Source organism: Periophthalmus magnuspinnatus, chromosome 21, assembly GCF_009829125.3.
Source record: "Periophthalmus magnuspinnatus isolate fPerMag1 chromosome 21, fPerMag1.2.pri, whole genome shotgun sequence".
NCBI classification, from domain to species: domain Eukaryota; kingdom Metazoa; phylum Chordata; class Actinopteri; order Gobiiformes; family Gobiidae; genus Periophthalmus; species Periophthalmus magnuspinnatus.
Genome location: NC_047146.1, coordinates 23023573 through 23038378, shown reverse-complemented (window position 1 = coordinate 23038378; position 14806 = coordinate 23023573). Strand labels below are relative to the sequence as shown.

Sequence of the window (14806 nt, the reverse complement as noted above, 5' to 3'; positions counted from 1 at the left end):
TGCTAAATGTATGTTTTTAGGCTACTGTTGTTACAGCAATGCAAACCAAAAGTACAAACAAGTGGATTGAATAATTGAAACATGGCAACAACAGCAGGGAAACCCACCATGATTTCAGTGAGCAGAAAGAAGCAGGTACAATTTTATATAACGTACTACTAGCCCACATTAAGAGATTTTTTTAACTAAATCGAATAGCTGTCACTGTATTATATTGAAGTAAGTTTGTAATGTTTAATCACCCCTTTTTGATAAGTATATGATAGTACTTAGCTACTTTAATTTATTCAATAAGGATTGCCTGTTCTGTGCCTCCACAGTCTCAGTATAAACCTGTGAGAAACACTGATTATTTACATCCTAATTTGGGTAACCCAGCACTAATAACTAACCATGTGTTATTTTCTTTAGTTGCCAGATCAAGACGATAAGATGCTACAAAATCTCATCAAGACACACAGGTCTGACAAGGATATGAAAGGTTACAGTAAAATTTTACATGGACTATTTAAAGGACTTATCCTCACACCAGATCTGTAAGTGTATGACAAAGTGTTAATAGCAATCGATAACATGATTTCTAAGTATGTCACATTATTTTAGATGTGAAAGTGATGAAGAAGAAATGGAAAATCACATAATTCACCCTTGTTCCGATTCACAGCAACCTTTTACAGAAACAGGTACATTCAGATTTGTATTGTTTTTATTCAAATCATGTCATCAAGTGTTAATTAATTTTGTATTATATGTCCAAAACAACAATTAAAACAATTTATATACATTTTTTGACATATCTTCCACCTTTGCTCTCATCCTAAGATGCTTTACAGTTGATCATCATCAGTGACAATGCTTTGTCGTTGCTTCACAGTAAAACCTCTACCTTCCTGTGTCTGATTTGTTGTACCTTTCTGTGTCATGAATACTTAAAACACCTTCCTGGGGCTTTTCTTCTTTCGTACTTGTCCAGATGTGACCTTGCCTTCTTGCCTGAACGGAAGCCTTGGGTCTCGGGAAACTGACAGAGAGAGGGATGGAGCTCGGCATCTCTCTCACTTCTACTCCTTGTCATCCTCTAGAACAACCACAATACTGCAGGAGATGGAGACTGTATATGAGCAGCTTAAGGTGAACAAAGTCCTACAGGGAAAGAGTCAATCGTTTATTGGTTTTAAACATAACCATGGGCCAATGTTTATACTTTTGAATTGCATTAATGGATGATTTTTTTTTTTTTTTTTGTATGCCAGTAAGGATATTGATTAATGAATTAATCAGATAAAACATTGCACAAACATTTCACAACATTACTCTGGCTGTGGCAGTGTTTACATGCTCACCTAATATCTGTTCATTAACTTATTTCTGGAGTTATCAGATTAGTGAAATCTGATATCCGATGTGACTGTTCACACCTGTGCAAGTTTTGACAAGGAATATTATGCAGAAAAGGGGCAAGAGAAAATGTCAAAGCTTGAAAAAGTGAATTTACTTTATTTTTTTTATTTTATTTAATTTTACTTAGTTTTTTCCAATACAGTAGTTACTCTAAAATCAATTGATGAATTAAGATTAGGTCACTAGGTGTTTTTTTTGTGTGTGTGTGTAGGCAGTTCTGTTAGCAATACCAAAGCAGTTCAGGTTTCCAATTTATTAAATACTTTGCAAGCATTGTAAAAAGAAGCAAAAAATTGCATTGAACATACAATATAGCTTGTCTTGGGACTAAAAAATAGTAATGCATGTATTCTGTGTGTGTTTTGCTTTTGAACACAGAGTATGAGGCAGAAACAGCTGCTGTGGGAGAGAGAGCTGCAGGAGCGAGAGATGAGACTGAAACAACAAGAGCAGAGTCTTCAGAAACTAGTGGGTTTAGAGGAAATGCTCCGCTCTAAAATGCTCTCTGCACAAGAGGTCAGAGGAACAAAAAAACTTCAAATATGTAATAATTCAGAACTTTGCTCCCTTGTACAAATATATATGGACTTTTCTTACTTTTGTGTGCTCCTCCTCATATGACCAGAAACATGAGCAAGAGATCCTTCACCTGCAGAATCTACTGCAGGAAAAGACCAAAGAAAACAAAAGACAGAAGTCAAGCTTTGAAACTCTCAAAGATCTGAATGACAACATGAAAAAACAGGTGCTGTGGGGAGGGAGAAATCATTTAAAAGAAATATGACTCCATGGCAAAATAATTAATCACAGTGTCATATTGATCAATCACAATTACATTTAATTTTGTTTTATATTATTATAAAAAAATAAAGTATAGTATTTTAGCCATTAAAAAAGTCAAGTTTCTTTTTCTTTTAATAGCTTGTTAATTATTATCTTATATAAAAGATAGTGTAGTACATTTTAAATTTTGTGAATATGTAAATAGTTTGTGAATGAGGATGTAAATATTTAAACTGCAAATTTGTTATTTGTTATATATAGTTATTTTTACATTGCCTTCTTGGATCCACAAGAGGGCAGTATAACACAGCTAGCTTTGGAATGTTTCTGTAGAGTTGGAGCACTTTCTTCATCCCTTCAAACATTGCTCTCTGTTTGCCCATTTGATGTAACTTAACTTATACTCTTAAATGTTTTTTTTTTTTTTTTTTTATCAACAACAGCTAGATGAATTGCATGAGCAGAACAAACGTCTGGAGAGGCACTCGAGGAGGGTGCAGGCCCGACTTGAAAACCTACAGGTGACACTTTGAACTTTCAGTGTTTCATCAAGGCCAATCCATAAAACAGATTCAGATGTTTGTGACATTTATTGTAACCCAAATCCTGACTAATTATATTTAAATGCTTTGTTTCAGAGGAAATGTGAGCTCGGTGTTGTGTTGAGAGGATGTCAGAAAATAAATGTAAAAAGTCTGGAGAGTTTCAATCCTCCCCAAAAGAACAAGACCTCTGGCAAAAATATCAGCAAGGTAATACTTTATTTATGTCGTTAAGAAGATAGGTTTAACTATACTTATCTACATTTATTCTTACTACTTTTGAACTCGTACAACTTATTAATAATTAATAATTGTATTTTTAAGCTTCCCCCAAACTTGTATACCACAGCATTTTTGTAAGCTTTGCTAGACATCACATGTACAGCAACATTTCCTTTGTTATATTTAAGTGGCTATTTTAAGGATAATCTAATTGTTTTTCAAATTAAGGATTGCTCATTAATGAAGTTTGCCAGTATATACAACAACAAAATGTGAACGTGTAAAATGATGGTTTGTTTAAGACTTTGTTTCACCCAATTTTTCAAATTCTCCGACCGTATAATTAGCTTTTAATTTTGTACTTGGGTGGACGCTGCAACAACTAGGAATGCAGGAACGTTAAATATAATAATGTATTGATCAATACCACCTCCACAATTCGACACACATGCGTACGCCAATACGCACATGCCGCTACTCCTGCGCGGTAATGGTTTACTGCACTTATATGTTCACATTTACAGAAAAGAAACGGCTCCATAAACACCTAACTCTGCTACATTCAAACAGACAAAAGGTAATGTAATTGAATTAAATGGTATGTTTATTGTTAAGGTTATTAGCATAAAAATAAGAGAATGTTTTGTTTTGTTTTTGTTCTCCTTCTGAGGCCTAAAACTTATCAGTTGTGACCCATGTATCAAAATATGTACTGAATTGTGAGAAAGCTGCATCCCTTCTAGACATATGTGTCTCTGTTATTCCTTAGGTGTATTGTAATGTGTGTCATCTTTGTTGTATCATTCTTTTTGTTTTTTATTTCCGTTAGGTTTCCCCTTCCCCAGAGCTGCTCTCTCTGCTCCTAGAATGGATTCTTGATGGACATCTGAACTCATCGACTGTCCCCAGTGTTAAAGATATGGGCCACTGTTTACCTCCAGAGATGTTACGCAATGAACGATGCCTGAAGGTTGGACTCTTCAAAGTAGTATCACTCTTATTTTATTGCAAGGACTTTTTTCAGCACTTGTCTCAGTGTCATGACCACAATGACCGATACCTGATGCCACATAAAAATGTTTTATTGAGATAGAAGTGATAAATTATCTACAGTAAGTTGTGTTTGTGTCCCCAGGTGCTGCCGTTATTAGTAGATCAGCTTGCCCACACTCCTTTGTTGGAGCCTGTGCTAGTCTGCAACCTCCTTCGCCTTATCCACAGGGCTCTGAGACACTTGGACAATAGTTCGCAGGTTAGTAGGATGAAATGTGAGGTTTTGCTATGAGGGAAAAAGAGGTGATTAAGTGGGTACTGCCTGGTATCATGTCCACACTGTCACAGTAGGAGACATTGTTTTGACACTGGGTTTATTTCCATTCGGCTTGAAAGTGGGGAATGATTGATGGCTCTCACTACATTGTTATGTCAAGATTTAAAACATGAGATTCTAATCTTTTATTTGGACTGTTAGCAATGGCCAGCGCAATATATAAACTCTGAACTAACCAGTGCTGCAGTTCATATCTTGTTAAGGACTTTTCTTAATAATATACTGTTTAATTTCATTATGTATTCCACAAATGTATTAATTAATGAACATCATTTCTATCAAAGTTATTGAGTATCATTAAACAAAGTAAAATGTGCCAAACTGGTATAACCACTGAAGGTATTGATATAGTCTTCTGAACTTAAATGGGCCTGACTATTGACACAGGCCTGCAACAGACCCAAAGCAGAGGATGAATAAGGTTTGCATGGCTCATCCCTCAACAGTTGTAGTGCAAAAGTGCAACAATAATACCCTCCGTAGCTGACAATTTTGAATTTTCTACTAGTAGGCACTCTTAATACCACGAGAGGTTTTCGTTTTTAATTTTGAAAAGTTCTTATTATTTTTAGTATAGTTACATTTAACATATTGATCTTAATATCTAAAACTGATTGTTGTCAGTTCAAAGGTAGGATCTTTGTCATATGAAGTGGCTTCTATTGAAAGAAAATGGCAGATGGAGCCTAGAGTTTACAGAGGCACTTGTCATGAAGAGCAGATGGCCATTTCGTTGGTGGTTTACTCGACTGATTAATTGGCTCCATGAGTTATTTACAGGATCGGAGGGAGGCAGTGCATTGGCCCCTTTACAAACTGACCTTGTGTTTTATTCACTGTCTTTGATGCATAAAAAAAAGTAACAGGATGCAGCCGCTTTACATGCAGTTTGTTTACTGTGAGCAGCATGTGGTGTTATCGGCAACACTGAGGCGGATCGGAGAGGAAGTGTCCAAGCCTCGGAGCCATCTTCAGTGTGAGGATCCAGATACAGTGGAAGTGAATGGACCCCGCACCAAACAAGCTCTTTACCAAAGCCCATGTCCTGAGACGCGCATCCTGTCTGTGCTCATCATACTACACACACAAGGTAATGGACAAACATGTAGGAGTAGGGCTGGCCTGTATATCATCTAGATACTAATAATGTTAGGGTATAATATAAGGTATGCAAAATTAAATGTTGGAAAAAAGGGGAAGGAGCTAAATTTGTTTAACTTCTACCTACTCATTTTCAATTTTTTTTTTTTTATGTGACATTTTATATATAGAAAAAAAAATGAAATAAATACTTCATCGAATGGGTCAGTGTTATAATCAGAAAGTGTACAGCAGCTAAAAAAGCTGATTCAAAATAAAAGTAAAGAAATCAGCATATAAAGTGATTTCTGCACATTCTGAATGATAACAGGCACACAAACACTAGCAGAACATTTCACATTTTCAATCAACACCTTTTACCCATTTAAGCAAAATAGACAATAAAAGTTCTTTCTGAAAATAGTAAGGTCTTGAGCTACTACATAAAGTATGCTGTAATTTAGAATTGTTATAGCACATGGTGAAGACACTAGACCTATTCCATCCCACACCTGTTATTCTAAACAACAGAAGCCGTTTAAATTGTTCATAATGTGACCTCCACAAGCTATAGTTCATTCCTATGCAACAGGCAGTGCACACTGCTCTTCTCTTGACATTTAAATAAAGATTCAGCCGAGTGCCTCCTCAAGGAACTTTCTTTTTGTTCAAAATGTCACACACTTCAAAAGTCTTCACTTTGTTTTAAAGGATTTTTTTTTTGTATCTTTCACTTTAAAGTGAAGGATACAGAACTATTGTTTTTGCCTTCTCATTTTTTTTTTATTCAATACATTCAAGTCAATGGTTCCCAACCTTTTCTGTCTTGTGTACCACCAGTGTTGTCTCACACTCTGTACTCTATATATCTTATAATGGTGTTTTTTTCTTTCTTTTTTTTTTTTTTTACTGTTATAGCCACTAACAACTATATTATTTTCTATATGTTTTAACATTTTAAAAATATGTTTTAACAATATTTATTATCCTCCAGAAATATTATTCAAAAATATTATTAAATTATCCTCCAGAAATATTATTAAGCATGTAAAATATATTACTAAGCACGATTTAGATTAAAATACTATTCAATTTTATTTCCCTCAGGGGCCCCCTTACCCCTGTTTGGGAAACACTGAGATACGTTATTGACAATACCCAGGGCTAACTTGTGATACTATAGTTTTATAGAGCAGTGGGCCTCAATTTCTTCTCTCAAGTAACTCCTAGACTTTGCTCCACATCCCAAGTGCCCCCTAACTTGTCTACTGTACTCGCGTTTGGGAAGCACTGTTGTTGAGTTCCAAATAATGAATCTATACTAGGGTTGAACATTATATCGCAAAAGTATCTAAAATCGCATTATTGATAGACAGTATAAGGTAATCGATATCGCAGTATATCGCAATAACAGGTTCTCCATCTGACAAAAATACTTTTTTTAATTGTTATATTGTTGTTTTATTGTTTTATTGTTATTATGTTAGTAATGTGTTTTTGTTTTTGTTTTTTTTGCAAAATGTTGATTCAAATATCATTATAATACAGATATCTCAGTTTTTAACAGCCATATCACATAATCCAAAATTTTCCAGTATTGTGCAGCCCTAATCTAGACATTATTCAGCATATTATAGTGAATATTATAGTCTACACCACCTTGATGCAAATGTTGGACAATTTAACAGTCTAAAGGCCACATTACTTGACATTATATCACCTTTTCCTCCATTTTACATACACATATGCAGTCAATCATATAGCCTTAAATTAGTTTTTGTTACTTCATTCACAAGTGCTTAAACTTCCTTTCAGGTCTATCCAGACTGAGCCTCATGTCTTCTCACTGTGTAAATCTGAGTGTACTCTGACACGTTTTATGCAGCTTTCTTCTCCAGTGACCTTCTTCCTACGGCTCGTAATGCTCCAAAGCTTCCACACGCTTTCTCTATAAAGTCTATCTGCTGTCAGCATGCAAACCAGGGCACATTATTTATGTAAAACCAAATTGTTCATAATAAAGATGTGTTTTGCCTCTTCATTTAAAATTAGGACCATCCTTGGACTTCAAAAAGCAGAAGACTCTTTTATCTTATGTCAGGTTTTATGAATTCACTCTCATAATTTCTTCTCCTGAAATTGTCCACAAATGTTGACCATTTTCATATGATCAGAATTTAAGAATATGTTTTGGATTTTTGGTAGAGCCCTGTTCAGGAATGACAAGTTAGGGTCAAAGTTTAGAGAGAAAAATGAACAGTGGAAAAGCTTAAACAGGCACATCATTTGTAATCTGTTAAATTTTTTTGGGTATTTTCCTGACAGAGCTTTTTGACTTCTTCTCTCTGGTTGTATTCGGTTGCCACAGAGAAGGGTTATGTGTGCAGTTGATCACATTTGAATCGTGACTATGTTAATTTCTTCAAACATAAAAATAGTGTAGTAAAACAGCTGTTAATTTTGTTTTTAATGATATGGATTCAACTTCTGCATCTCAAAACGTGGGAGGAAGCCACTTGTCCAGTCTGTTTTTTTAAAACATGAATTACTTTAAATGATAAATATGTCTCTTCTTCCTTTTAGAAATTGACCGTCTTGATGCCAAAACCAATTGTTTAGAATTCAGAAATATCGATGGCCCAAAAATATTAGCAGAGGTTATCTGAATGGATGTTTTACGGCCTTTTTTTTAATCCACAGCTGATGTCCTGGCCCAGGCGTTGGACTCTCTGCGCTCCTGCCTGCTCCATGAGGAGAGCAGAGGCCTGTTGTTACAAAATGGAGGAGTGACTGAGCTTCTAACAGTGCTGAGGTCCGGGCGCACAGGACTACAAGCTCCTGTTGTAGACATACTGATGCAGCTCACTCAAGGAGTCCAGTAAGTATTCATTATAGTTTCCTCTGTTTTAAGTTTACTATCACTAGTCTCAACTGTCAAGCCACCTAACATGAGGGATATGAACATTGTAGGGCTGCAAGATATATTACAATTCAATGAGAGCCACAATTTCAATGCTCAGAACAAGCAAATTGCAAAGACTGGCCGCAGTAGAACTGAAATGGGGAAATAAAGCTTTTGGTTAGTTTGCTTCCCAAAAATGGAATACATTTAAAGGACATGCAAAACTGGATACACCAGTGCCACTAATGCACTTTATAATCTGGTGATAAACTTTTATAATCACACCTGCACATGTACCTATGTACTTATGTAGTTATTTGTTTTGTTTGTTTTTTCTTGTATTATTCTTAACAGGGCACTCATGAAAAAGAGTCTGGTGCTCTCATTGGGCTCTCCCTGTATAAATAAAGATAAATGAAATGAACTGCAATTATTTAAGCAGTGATGCAAAATATGAGTTCCATAGACCTAACCAACAAACAGAAACTGTAAACAAATAGGCGTGTTAGTTTCAGGGTAGTTGGCTCCTCCCATCGGACAGATAAAATGCGGTGTCCACCAGCAATCTGACCAGAACTGAAGGCGCCTCCATTCTTGGCCAGTTGACAGAATTTAATTTCTTGTTTGTTAGTCTGTTGTTACAGGATCACTTTGGGCAGGTGTGAGGGTCTGCGGACAGCACATTACATGTTACGCACTATTATGGTTGATTCAGATATTTGCTGGAGCATCCAAATATTTCCTGTATCCTTTATCCGAGAAAGTGAAAATGCATTCCGAGAAATTGAGAATGTGTTCCGGCAAACTGGAATACGCACATAGTCCTGCTTTTAATACATAGAAATCACTAGTAGTAAGAATCAATACGAAGTAGGTCAGTCAAGATGAACTGATTTAATTTGATAATAAATAAATCTCAACAGTTTTAGAAGCAAAAATTTGTTTACACTACCCTCCAATAAAATAAACCTAATCGTAAAAATTGTAAAAATCTGGTTGTTTATGTTACGTTACCTTTACTTTATCATTCAGAATGTTTGATTTTTAAAAAGCTGACCACATACTAGCTTTTTCTTAAGGATTTGACTGTTTGGTGTGTGTCAATGTGTCAGTAATGGTGAATAATCGATAAATTGTGAGGTTTTTCCTCACAATAATTGTAACACTAAAATTTTATGTTGTGGCATCCTTAATAGAATGTATTCTCTGTGTAATACATTAGCACTAAATAAAAAAGAACAATCTACAATTCAAAAAAATCATAATTCTTAGAAGATGTCTCTTAAAGCAGCCTTTTATTAGCCCATCTGTAACTGACTGTTGATAAATGCACTATTCATGTAATAACTTTTCCTGCTGAAGTGTTCAGGGCTGACGTATACCCAAAAGTACTTATGATCCCTTTTCTCCTCATGATTTATAGATTGCCTTTTACTATCACTATTTAATTTGATTTACACCAGCCTGTTCTTGAGTATCACGCTGTATCTTCCTCTTATAACTAACATATGTGAAGGGGGAAGGTAGGTCTCCTCCGCTCCCATCGATCATAAACCATGCAAGGCGATGCATTTTAAAGTTGTGGCTTTAAAAACTTTAATATTCCCTGGCTGTAAGGTGCAGTTATGAGGCGTATCATTGGAGACTGCTAAATGTTAATCCACAACAGAGTGCTGTAATTGGGAGAGTAGAGGCCAGAGCTGTGTGCATGTGTGTGCTTCATTGGGACTCTAAGCCTGGCTAATTACTGTGTTTTACAAGCAGGAGCAGAAATGAGCGGAGACAAGGAGGGACTTACACCTAAAGGTCACTAGTAATTTAATTCTAAAAAAATAGTAGTTGTACTGCAGAGTTTAGTATGGGCAGAAGTATGGTTTAAAATGGGTTATGATGACTCAACAAAATGACCACAGTAAAGATATTTATTGACTACGCAGTATATATGCAACTACAATAACTCAAAGCTTGGAATATACTTAAAATTGCCGGTTACGCTTATTGTTTCAAACTACTTCTACAAACCTATGTACCCACACACTGCAACATTAAGCACAGTCAAATTAAAATTGCAATCTGAACTGTCGCAATTAACAAGTGGCAAGCACAAATTTCTTCTGCAAACAACAAAATAATCAGTCATCAATAATTAAAAGTGTTTTATGTGAAAGTAAAATATATTCCAAAGAATACAATTATCAAATTTAAAAAGTTATATGCATCTTTGTTTTTTCTTAATATACAAAAGTGTTAATATTTCAGACTTTACTATTTTTTATCAGCACTTTAGATTCACATCATGGAAAGCTTTAGTAGTTATTTTAAAGTTAGTTATATGTACTTTTACAAATGCTTTGTCATGATTATCTGGTTCTTACTTTCTATTCAAGGTTTAATACTCATCATTTAGTCCGTATGGTCATAATACTCATTATAATTGGCTTACATTTCACTCCTACAGTACTTTAAACAGTAAATGAAAGTTTGAATGGGACATATGGACTTGCTTTGATCATGCCGTGTGCTTTAGCCGTTCGCACCTTGTTACTTTTTCATAGTCACTCAGTGAGTCGTTATTTTATTCTGGTTTGTTGGAAAGAACGGCCCCAGTGACCTCTATAAATACCTTTCAACATATTATTAACCTTCTTTAGAGTTTGATGGCCCCCATGGCTCCTGTATGTGCTGCTAATGGACCTGCTGTTTCTGTGACGAGCTGAATGCATAAGAAACACGTCTGCAGCTGTTATAATGAGCCTTAATGGTGCATGGATAGAAATAATATATAGTAAAGGCTTGAAATCTAGATAGTTCATTATCATATGCAGAAGTAGGCTAGTTTCATTGGACTTCTAATTCATATATAAAAGAAATGCACATTTTCAATTGGTGGTTTCATATTGCACTATAAAAGTAGGTTCATTTTGGGTATTAGTTATTGACATTATATTATTTTTAGTTGTTTGTATTGTCGTGTTAATCTAGTCTTTATCTTTTACTTTGAATGACTTTGTGTATGAATTGTGCTGTACAAGTAAACTTACCTTGCCTTACATTTGTACTTGGTTTAGATATTTTGTCAAATTTGTATCTGTATGTTTTCACAGTTTGAAAAAAAAAAAAATGTTATATTTATAGTTTATTTCACTAATGAAAATACTGACACATTCTTCCAGCTGACATTTTTCATTGACAGGTCATTTGTCATTTTTCTTTTTATCTGATTTAGTTTCATCAAAGTTCAAGAAATAAACTGTAATTGTGCTGTGACTGAGACAATCTACCCATCTGGGGAGATAGTTGTGTTTTTATTCACTGCTTTTCTGCCTGAAATAGAAATTGTGACCTCAGCTTTGAGAGAATGATAACAGATTGATAGAGATCTAAGATAGGTGGACGTTCAATTTAAGTTGAGGAAACAATAACCAGATAATCTACACAGAAAACACTCAATTTTTTCTCATGTTGTAGATCTGTACAACTGTAAAGCAATCAAGATACTTCCTAAATTGCAGTTTTATCCCTCTTGTGATCTTTCTGTGCACTTGTTGATACTGGAACCTAATTCCTTCCTGATCTAGGACTATGTTTCGATGCCAGTGCGACCACTACACTTCACTAGCTCCACCATCAAGCCCCTCTCTTAGATCTGATTCTTTACCCCCATGTTGTGGTTTTCCAGAGGCAGGAAGTGAGTTTTCTGAAGGAAGTGGAATGTGACTTTAGCAGAAACAAATGTTTATTTACCCGGAACCCACTAATTTTAGGACTTCATAAGGTCTGCATTTATTTTTATTAATCTAAGAAATGTCGGCTCCACATGTGTGCTTTTCTGTGCTGTGTTTCATCTCCATATGTTTGTGTGTGAGGTTATGTTTTTAGAGAAGGGTCAAAGTCAACAGTGACAATATGGAAGCTCTTTTTTTAAACAAAATCATCTCGGACTCCTCCATTCCGCATCTGCTTCCCCGCTACTCCATGTTTGATTGATACAATGTTTTCATGGCTTGTTTGGTCTCATTCCCGTGTGAATTTGGAAAGTTTGACAAATCAGACTTTAGAAGAAAAATGTCTTTGTTTACGTGGTGTTTAGAATGATTGTTTTTGTGTTTGTAGGCTACTTTAAGAGCTTCATGGAGGCCTGCAGCTGTGATGAGTTTTTCCACACGGTGTCCCAAGTCCTCCGGAGTCCTCATTTGGAGCTGTCACTCCTGGAAAAGCTGTGCATCATTCTACAGAAACTCTCCACTGTCAGGTAGAACACACTAAATGGGTGGGGAGACATATGTTTGTCACTTTGTTGCCTTAAATATCTTTATAGATCATTGGTGGCTTTAAAATTGATTGAGTACCCTAAATTAACTCAACATTGCTTCTTCTTTACCTTACAGCATCTAATTAATTAGTATCCACCTCACAATACTATGAATGAGAGCCAGGATTCAGCCACATATATTGGACACACATCTACGTCAGGCTTTAGTTCTTATTGACTTTAGGGTTGCTCAATTATGAAAAGAAATATTTGCGCAATTGAAATTGGAATTTAAAACAATTACTTATATGCTGTCAGAATTAACTTGTAGAGAATATATAATCATGCATTTTATTAGTATGTTTTGTGACTCTTTTGTGCCTGTTAGATTAGAGGTTTTGCTCTGGGTTTTTAGGGGCAGAACAAGCGCCATATATATTCTGTACAACAGTTCTCAACCTAGAAAGTTAGTTACTCTCTAAAGCCTTAACAATTACTAGTCACTTGTTTAGATTACCATCTCCACCTTTTTGATTTTCTCCTCAGAAAGATCAAGCGTATTAGACACACAACTAGGCCAGACATATGCTATAGATCGTATTGATTTATCTTATTGAAAGCTTACAAACTTTCTCAAAAGATAGTATATTCTTAACTCAACTTGTTTGAATTATCTCCATCTTTTCTTTCTCTTATCAGAAAGAACCGTCGTCTCTTTGAATCGTCCTTTCTCCTCCAGCGGATTCAGGAGCTCCAGCGCAGATATGGTCCCACACACACCTTTCTATGCCTCAATCTCACCTCCATTCTCCACAATCTGCAGTGACTCCAATGATCCAAGCCTAGTGGTCTGTGTACATGAGCAGGTTTGTGAAGTTGAAGACAGCTGCCTGCACTACCTCTCCAACCATATGTCTGCACATTCTTTATTTATACAGTTTTTGAAGTCTTGTCTTTGTCAGGGCATTTTTACCATTGCACATGTTTTACTCTTTGAGATCCATCTGTTTCCATGCTCACTCAGTATATTCTTATGCGTTCATATGGTTTTCAAAGTACCACCTCAGATAATGCAGTGTTTGCCATTCAACTTTAAATTTAATAGGGTAAAATGAACCAGGACAAAAGCAGATGCAGAACTAAACCAAAAACAGGACGAAGTATAGACCAGATCTAAACCAAGCCAAACACTAATCAAGGGAAGGTCACAATATGTCTATAACGTACAAGGACTAAACCATCGCAAACCTTGAGCCACAATAAACTAGGAACAACTCACTGTCTTATGGTTCTGCATTTTCTGCTGCAAGTGTTATAAACAACAACTAATGGCAACTTATAAGATCTTGTAATTGTTATGGTATTGTTTGTTTGTTCCAGGTTGATTTCATGGCCTGAATTTATTATGTTCTTGATTGGATTGAGTACTAAACCTTAATCAATGCCAAAACCGGGACCATAATAACTAGGCCTAAACCAAGGATTTAAAGTGAACTAAGACAGGACTTTTTAAATAAAAGAAGACTACTCTTTAATAGACTTATGGGCATACTCAGATGAGTCCTGCACACACCAGATTGAAAACCATTGACTTAAAAATCTGTGGTTTTAAGAACATTATTAGAAGTAAGACCTAAGATGCAATGTAATATATTTTGTACTGTGATGTCTAAATTATTTGTTAATGTGCATGGGTGGGTTGAATAGTGTGTGCACAGAATATACTAGCTTGGCTTGGTGGAAGGAGATATTTAAAATTCAATGTCCTTGCCTCAGTTGAGATGTCAAGAACAGAACAGCTTTGAGGCAGCGCTGTCCAGAAATGTTAGAGTGGGTTTTGGAAAAGAGGGTCCATATCTGCAGCCAAAGGACGTGCAACCTGGTTTTGATATTGGAGTTTTGAGCCATGAGAGATCACAACGGCCTGTGCAGATAAAGCATTTTTACAGTTGGGAATGAGATGTGTCGGAGTCAATACATTTCAAGTTCTTTTATGGAATTAGTCTTAACCCATCATGACAGCTCTGAGGGTCGTTTGGGGTTTGTTTTGTATAATCTGTAAATGTGGATTAATGTTTATTCCACTCAGTACTTAACAAAATAAAAAAAAAATCTCAATCTGATTTCAGTGCCAAAGTTGTCTATTTGTAGCCTTAGATTTAGTGATATATGCTACAGTCTTAGCTTATTTGGTTAATGTTGTGTTTACAGTGCTACATTACATTTTCACACTAGTACTGTAATACTGGTGAGCTCTTTATTTATTATGGATGCATCTGTTTAGTATGCATTGA

General features: G+C 35.6%; 1 protein-coding gene across 1 annotated transcript; it reads left to right on the top strand.

The window, feature by feature from the left end:
• Positions 1-462: 462 nt before the first annotated feature.
• On the top strand, positions 463-13776 carry LOC117389433 (coiled-coil domain-containing protein 138-like). Its single transcript, XM_033987110.2, has 14 exons — positions 463-536; positions 604-683; positions 974-1131; positions 1780-1917; positions 2027-2146; positions 2628-2705; positions 2823-2936; positions 3778-3918; positions 4084-4200; positions 5185-5368; positions 8059-8231; positions 8633-8636; positions 12374-12512; positions 13212-13776. The coding sequence occupies exons 1-14, from the start codon at positions 475-477 to the stop codon at positions 13336-13338; spliced, it is 1635 nt and encodes a 544-aa protein (XP_033843001.1). The 5' UTR covers positions 463-474; the 3' UTR covers positions 13339-13776.
• Positions 13777-14806: the final 1030 nt, after the last annotated feature.

Bases quoted from the DNA above. Each gene is read 5' to 3' on its own strand.
- LOC117389433 (XM_033987110.2), top strand. From the start codon at position 475: ATGAAAGGTTACAGTAAAATTTTACATGGACTATTTAAAGGACTTATC. The intron at 2,706-2,822 runs GTGACACTTTGA...GCTTTGTTTCAG, and splicing joins CCCGACTTGAAAACCTACAG to AGGAAATGTGAGCTCGGTGT. The intron at 12,513-13,211 runs GTAGAACACACT...TTCTCTTATCAG, and splicing joins CAGAAACTCTCCACTGTCAG to AAAGAACCGTCGTCTCTTTG.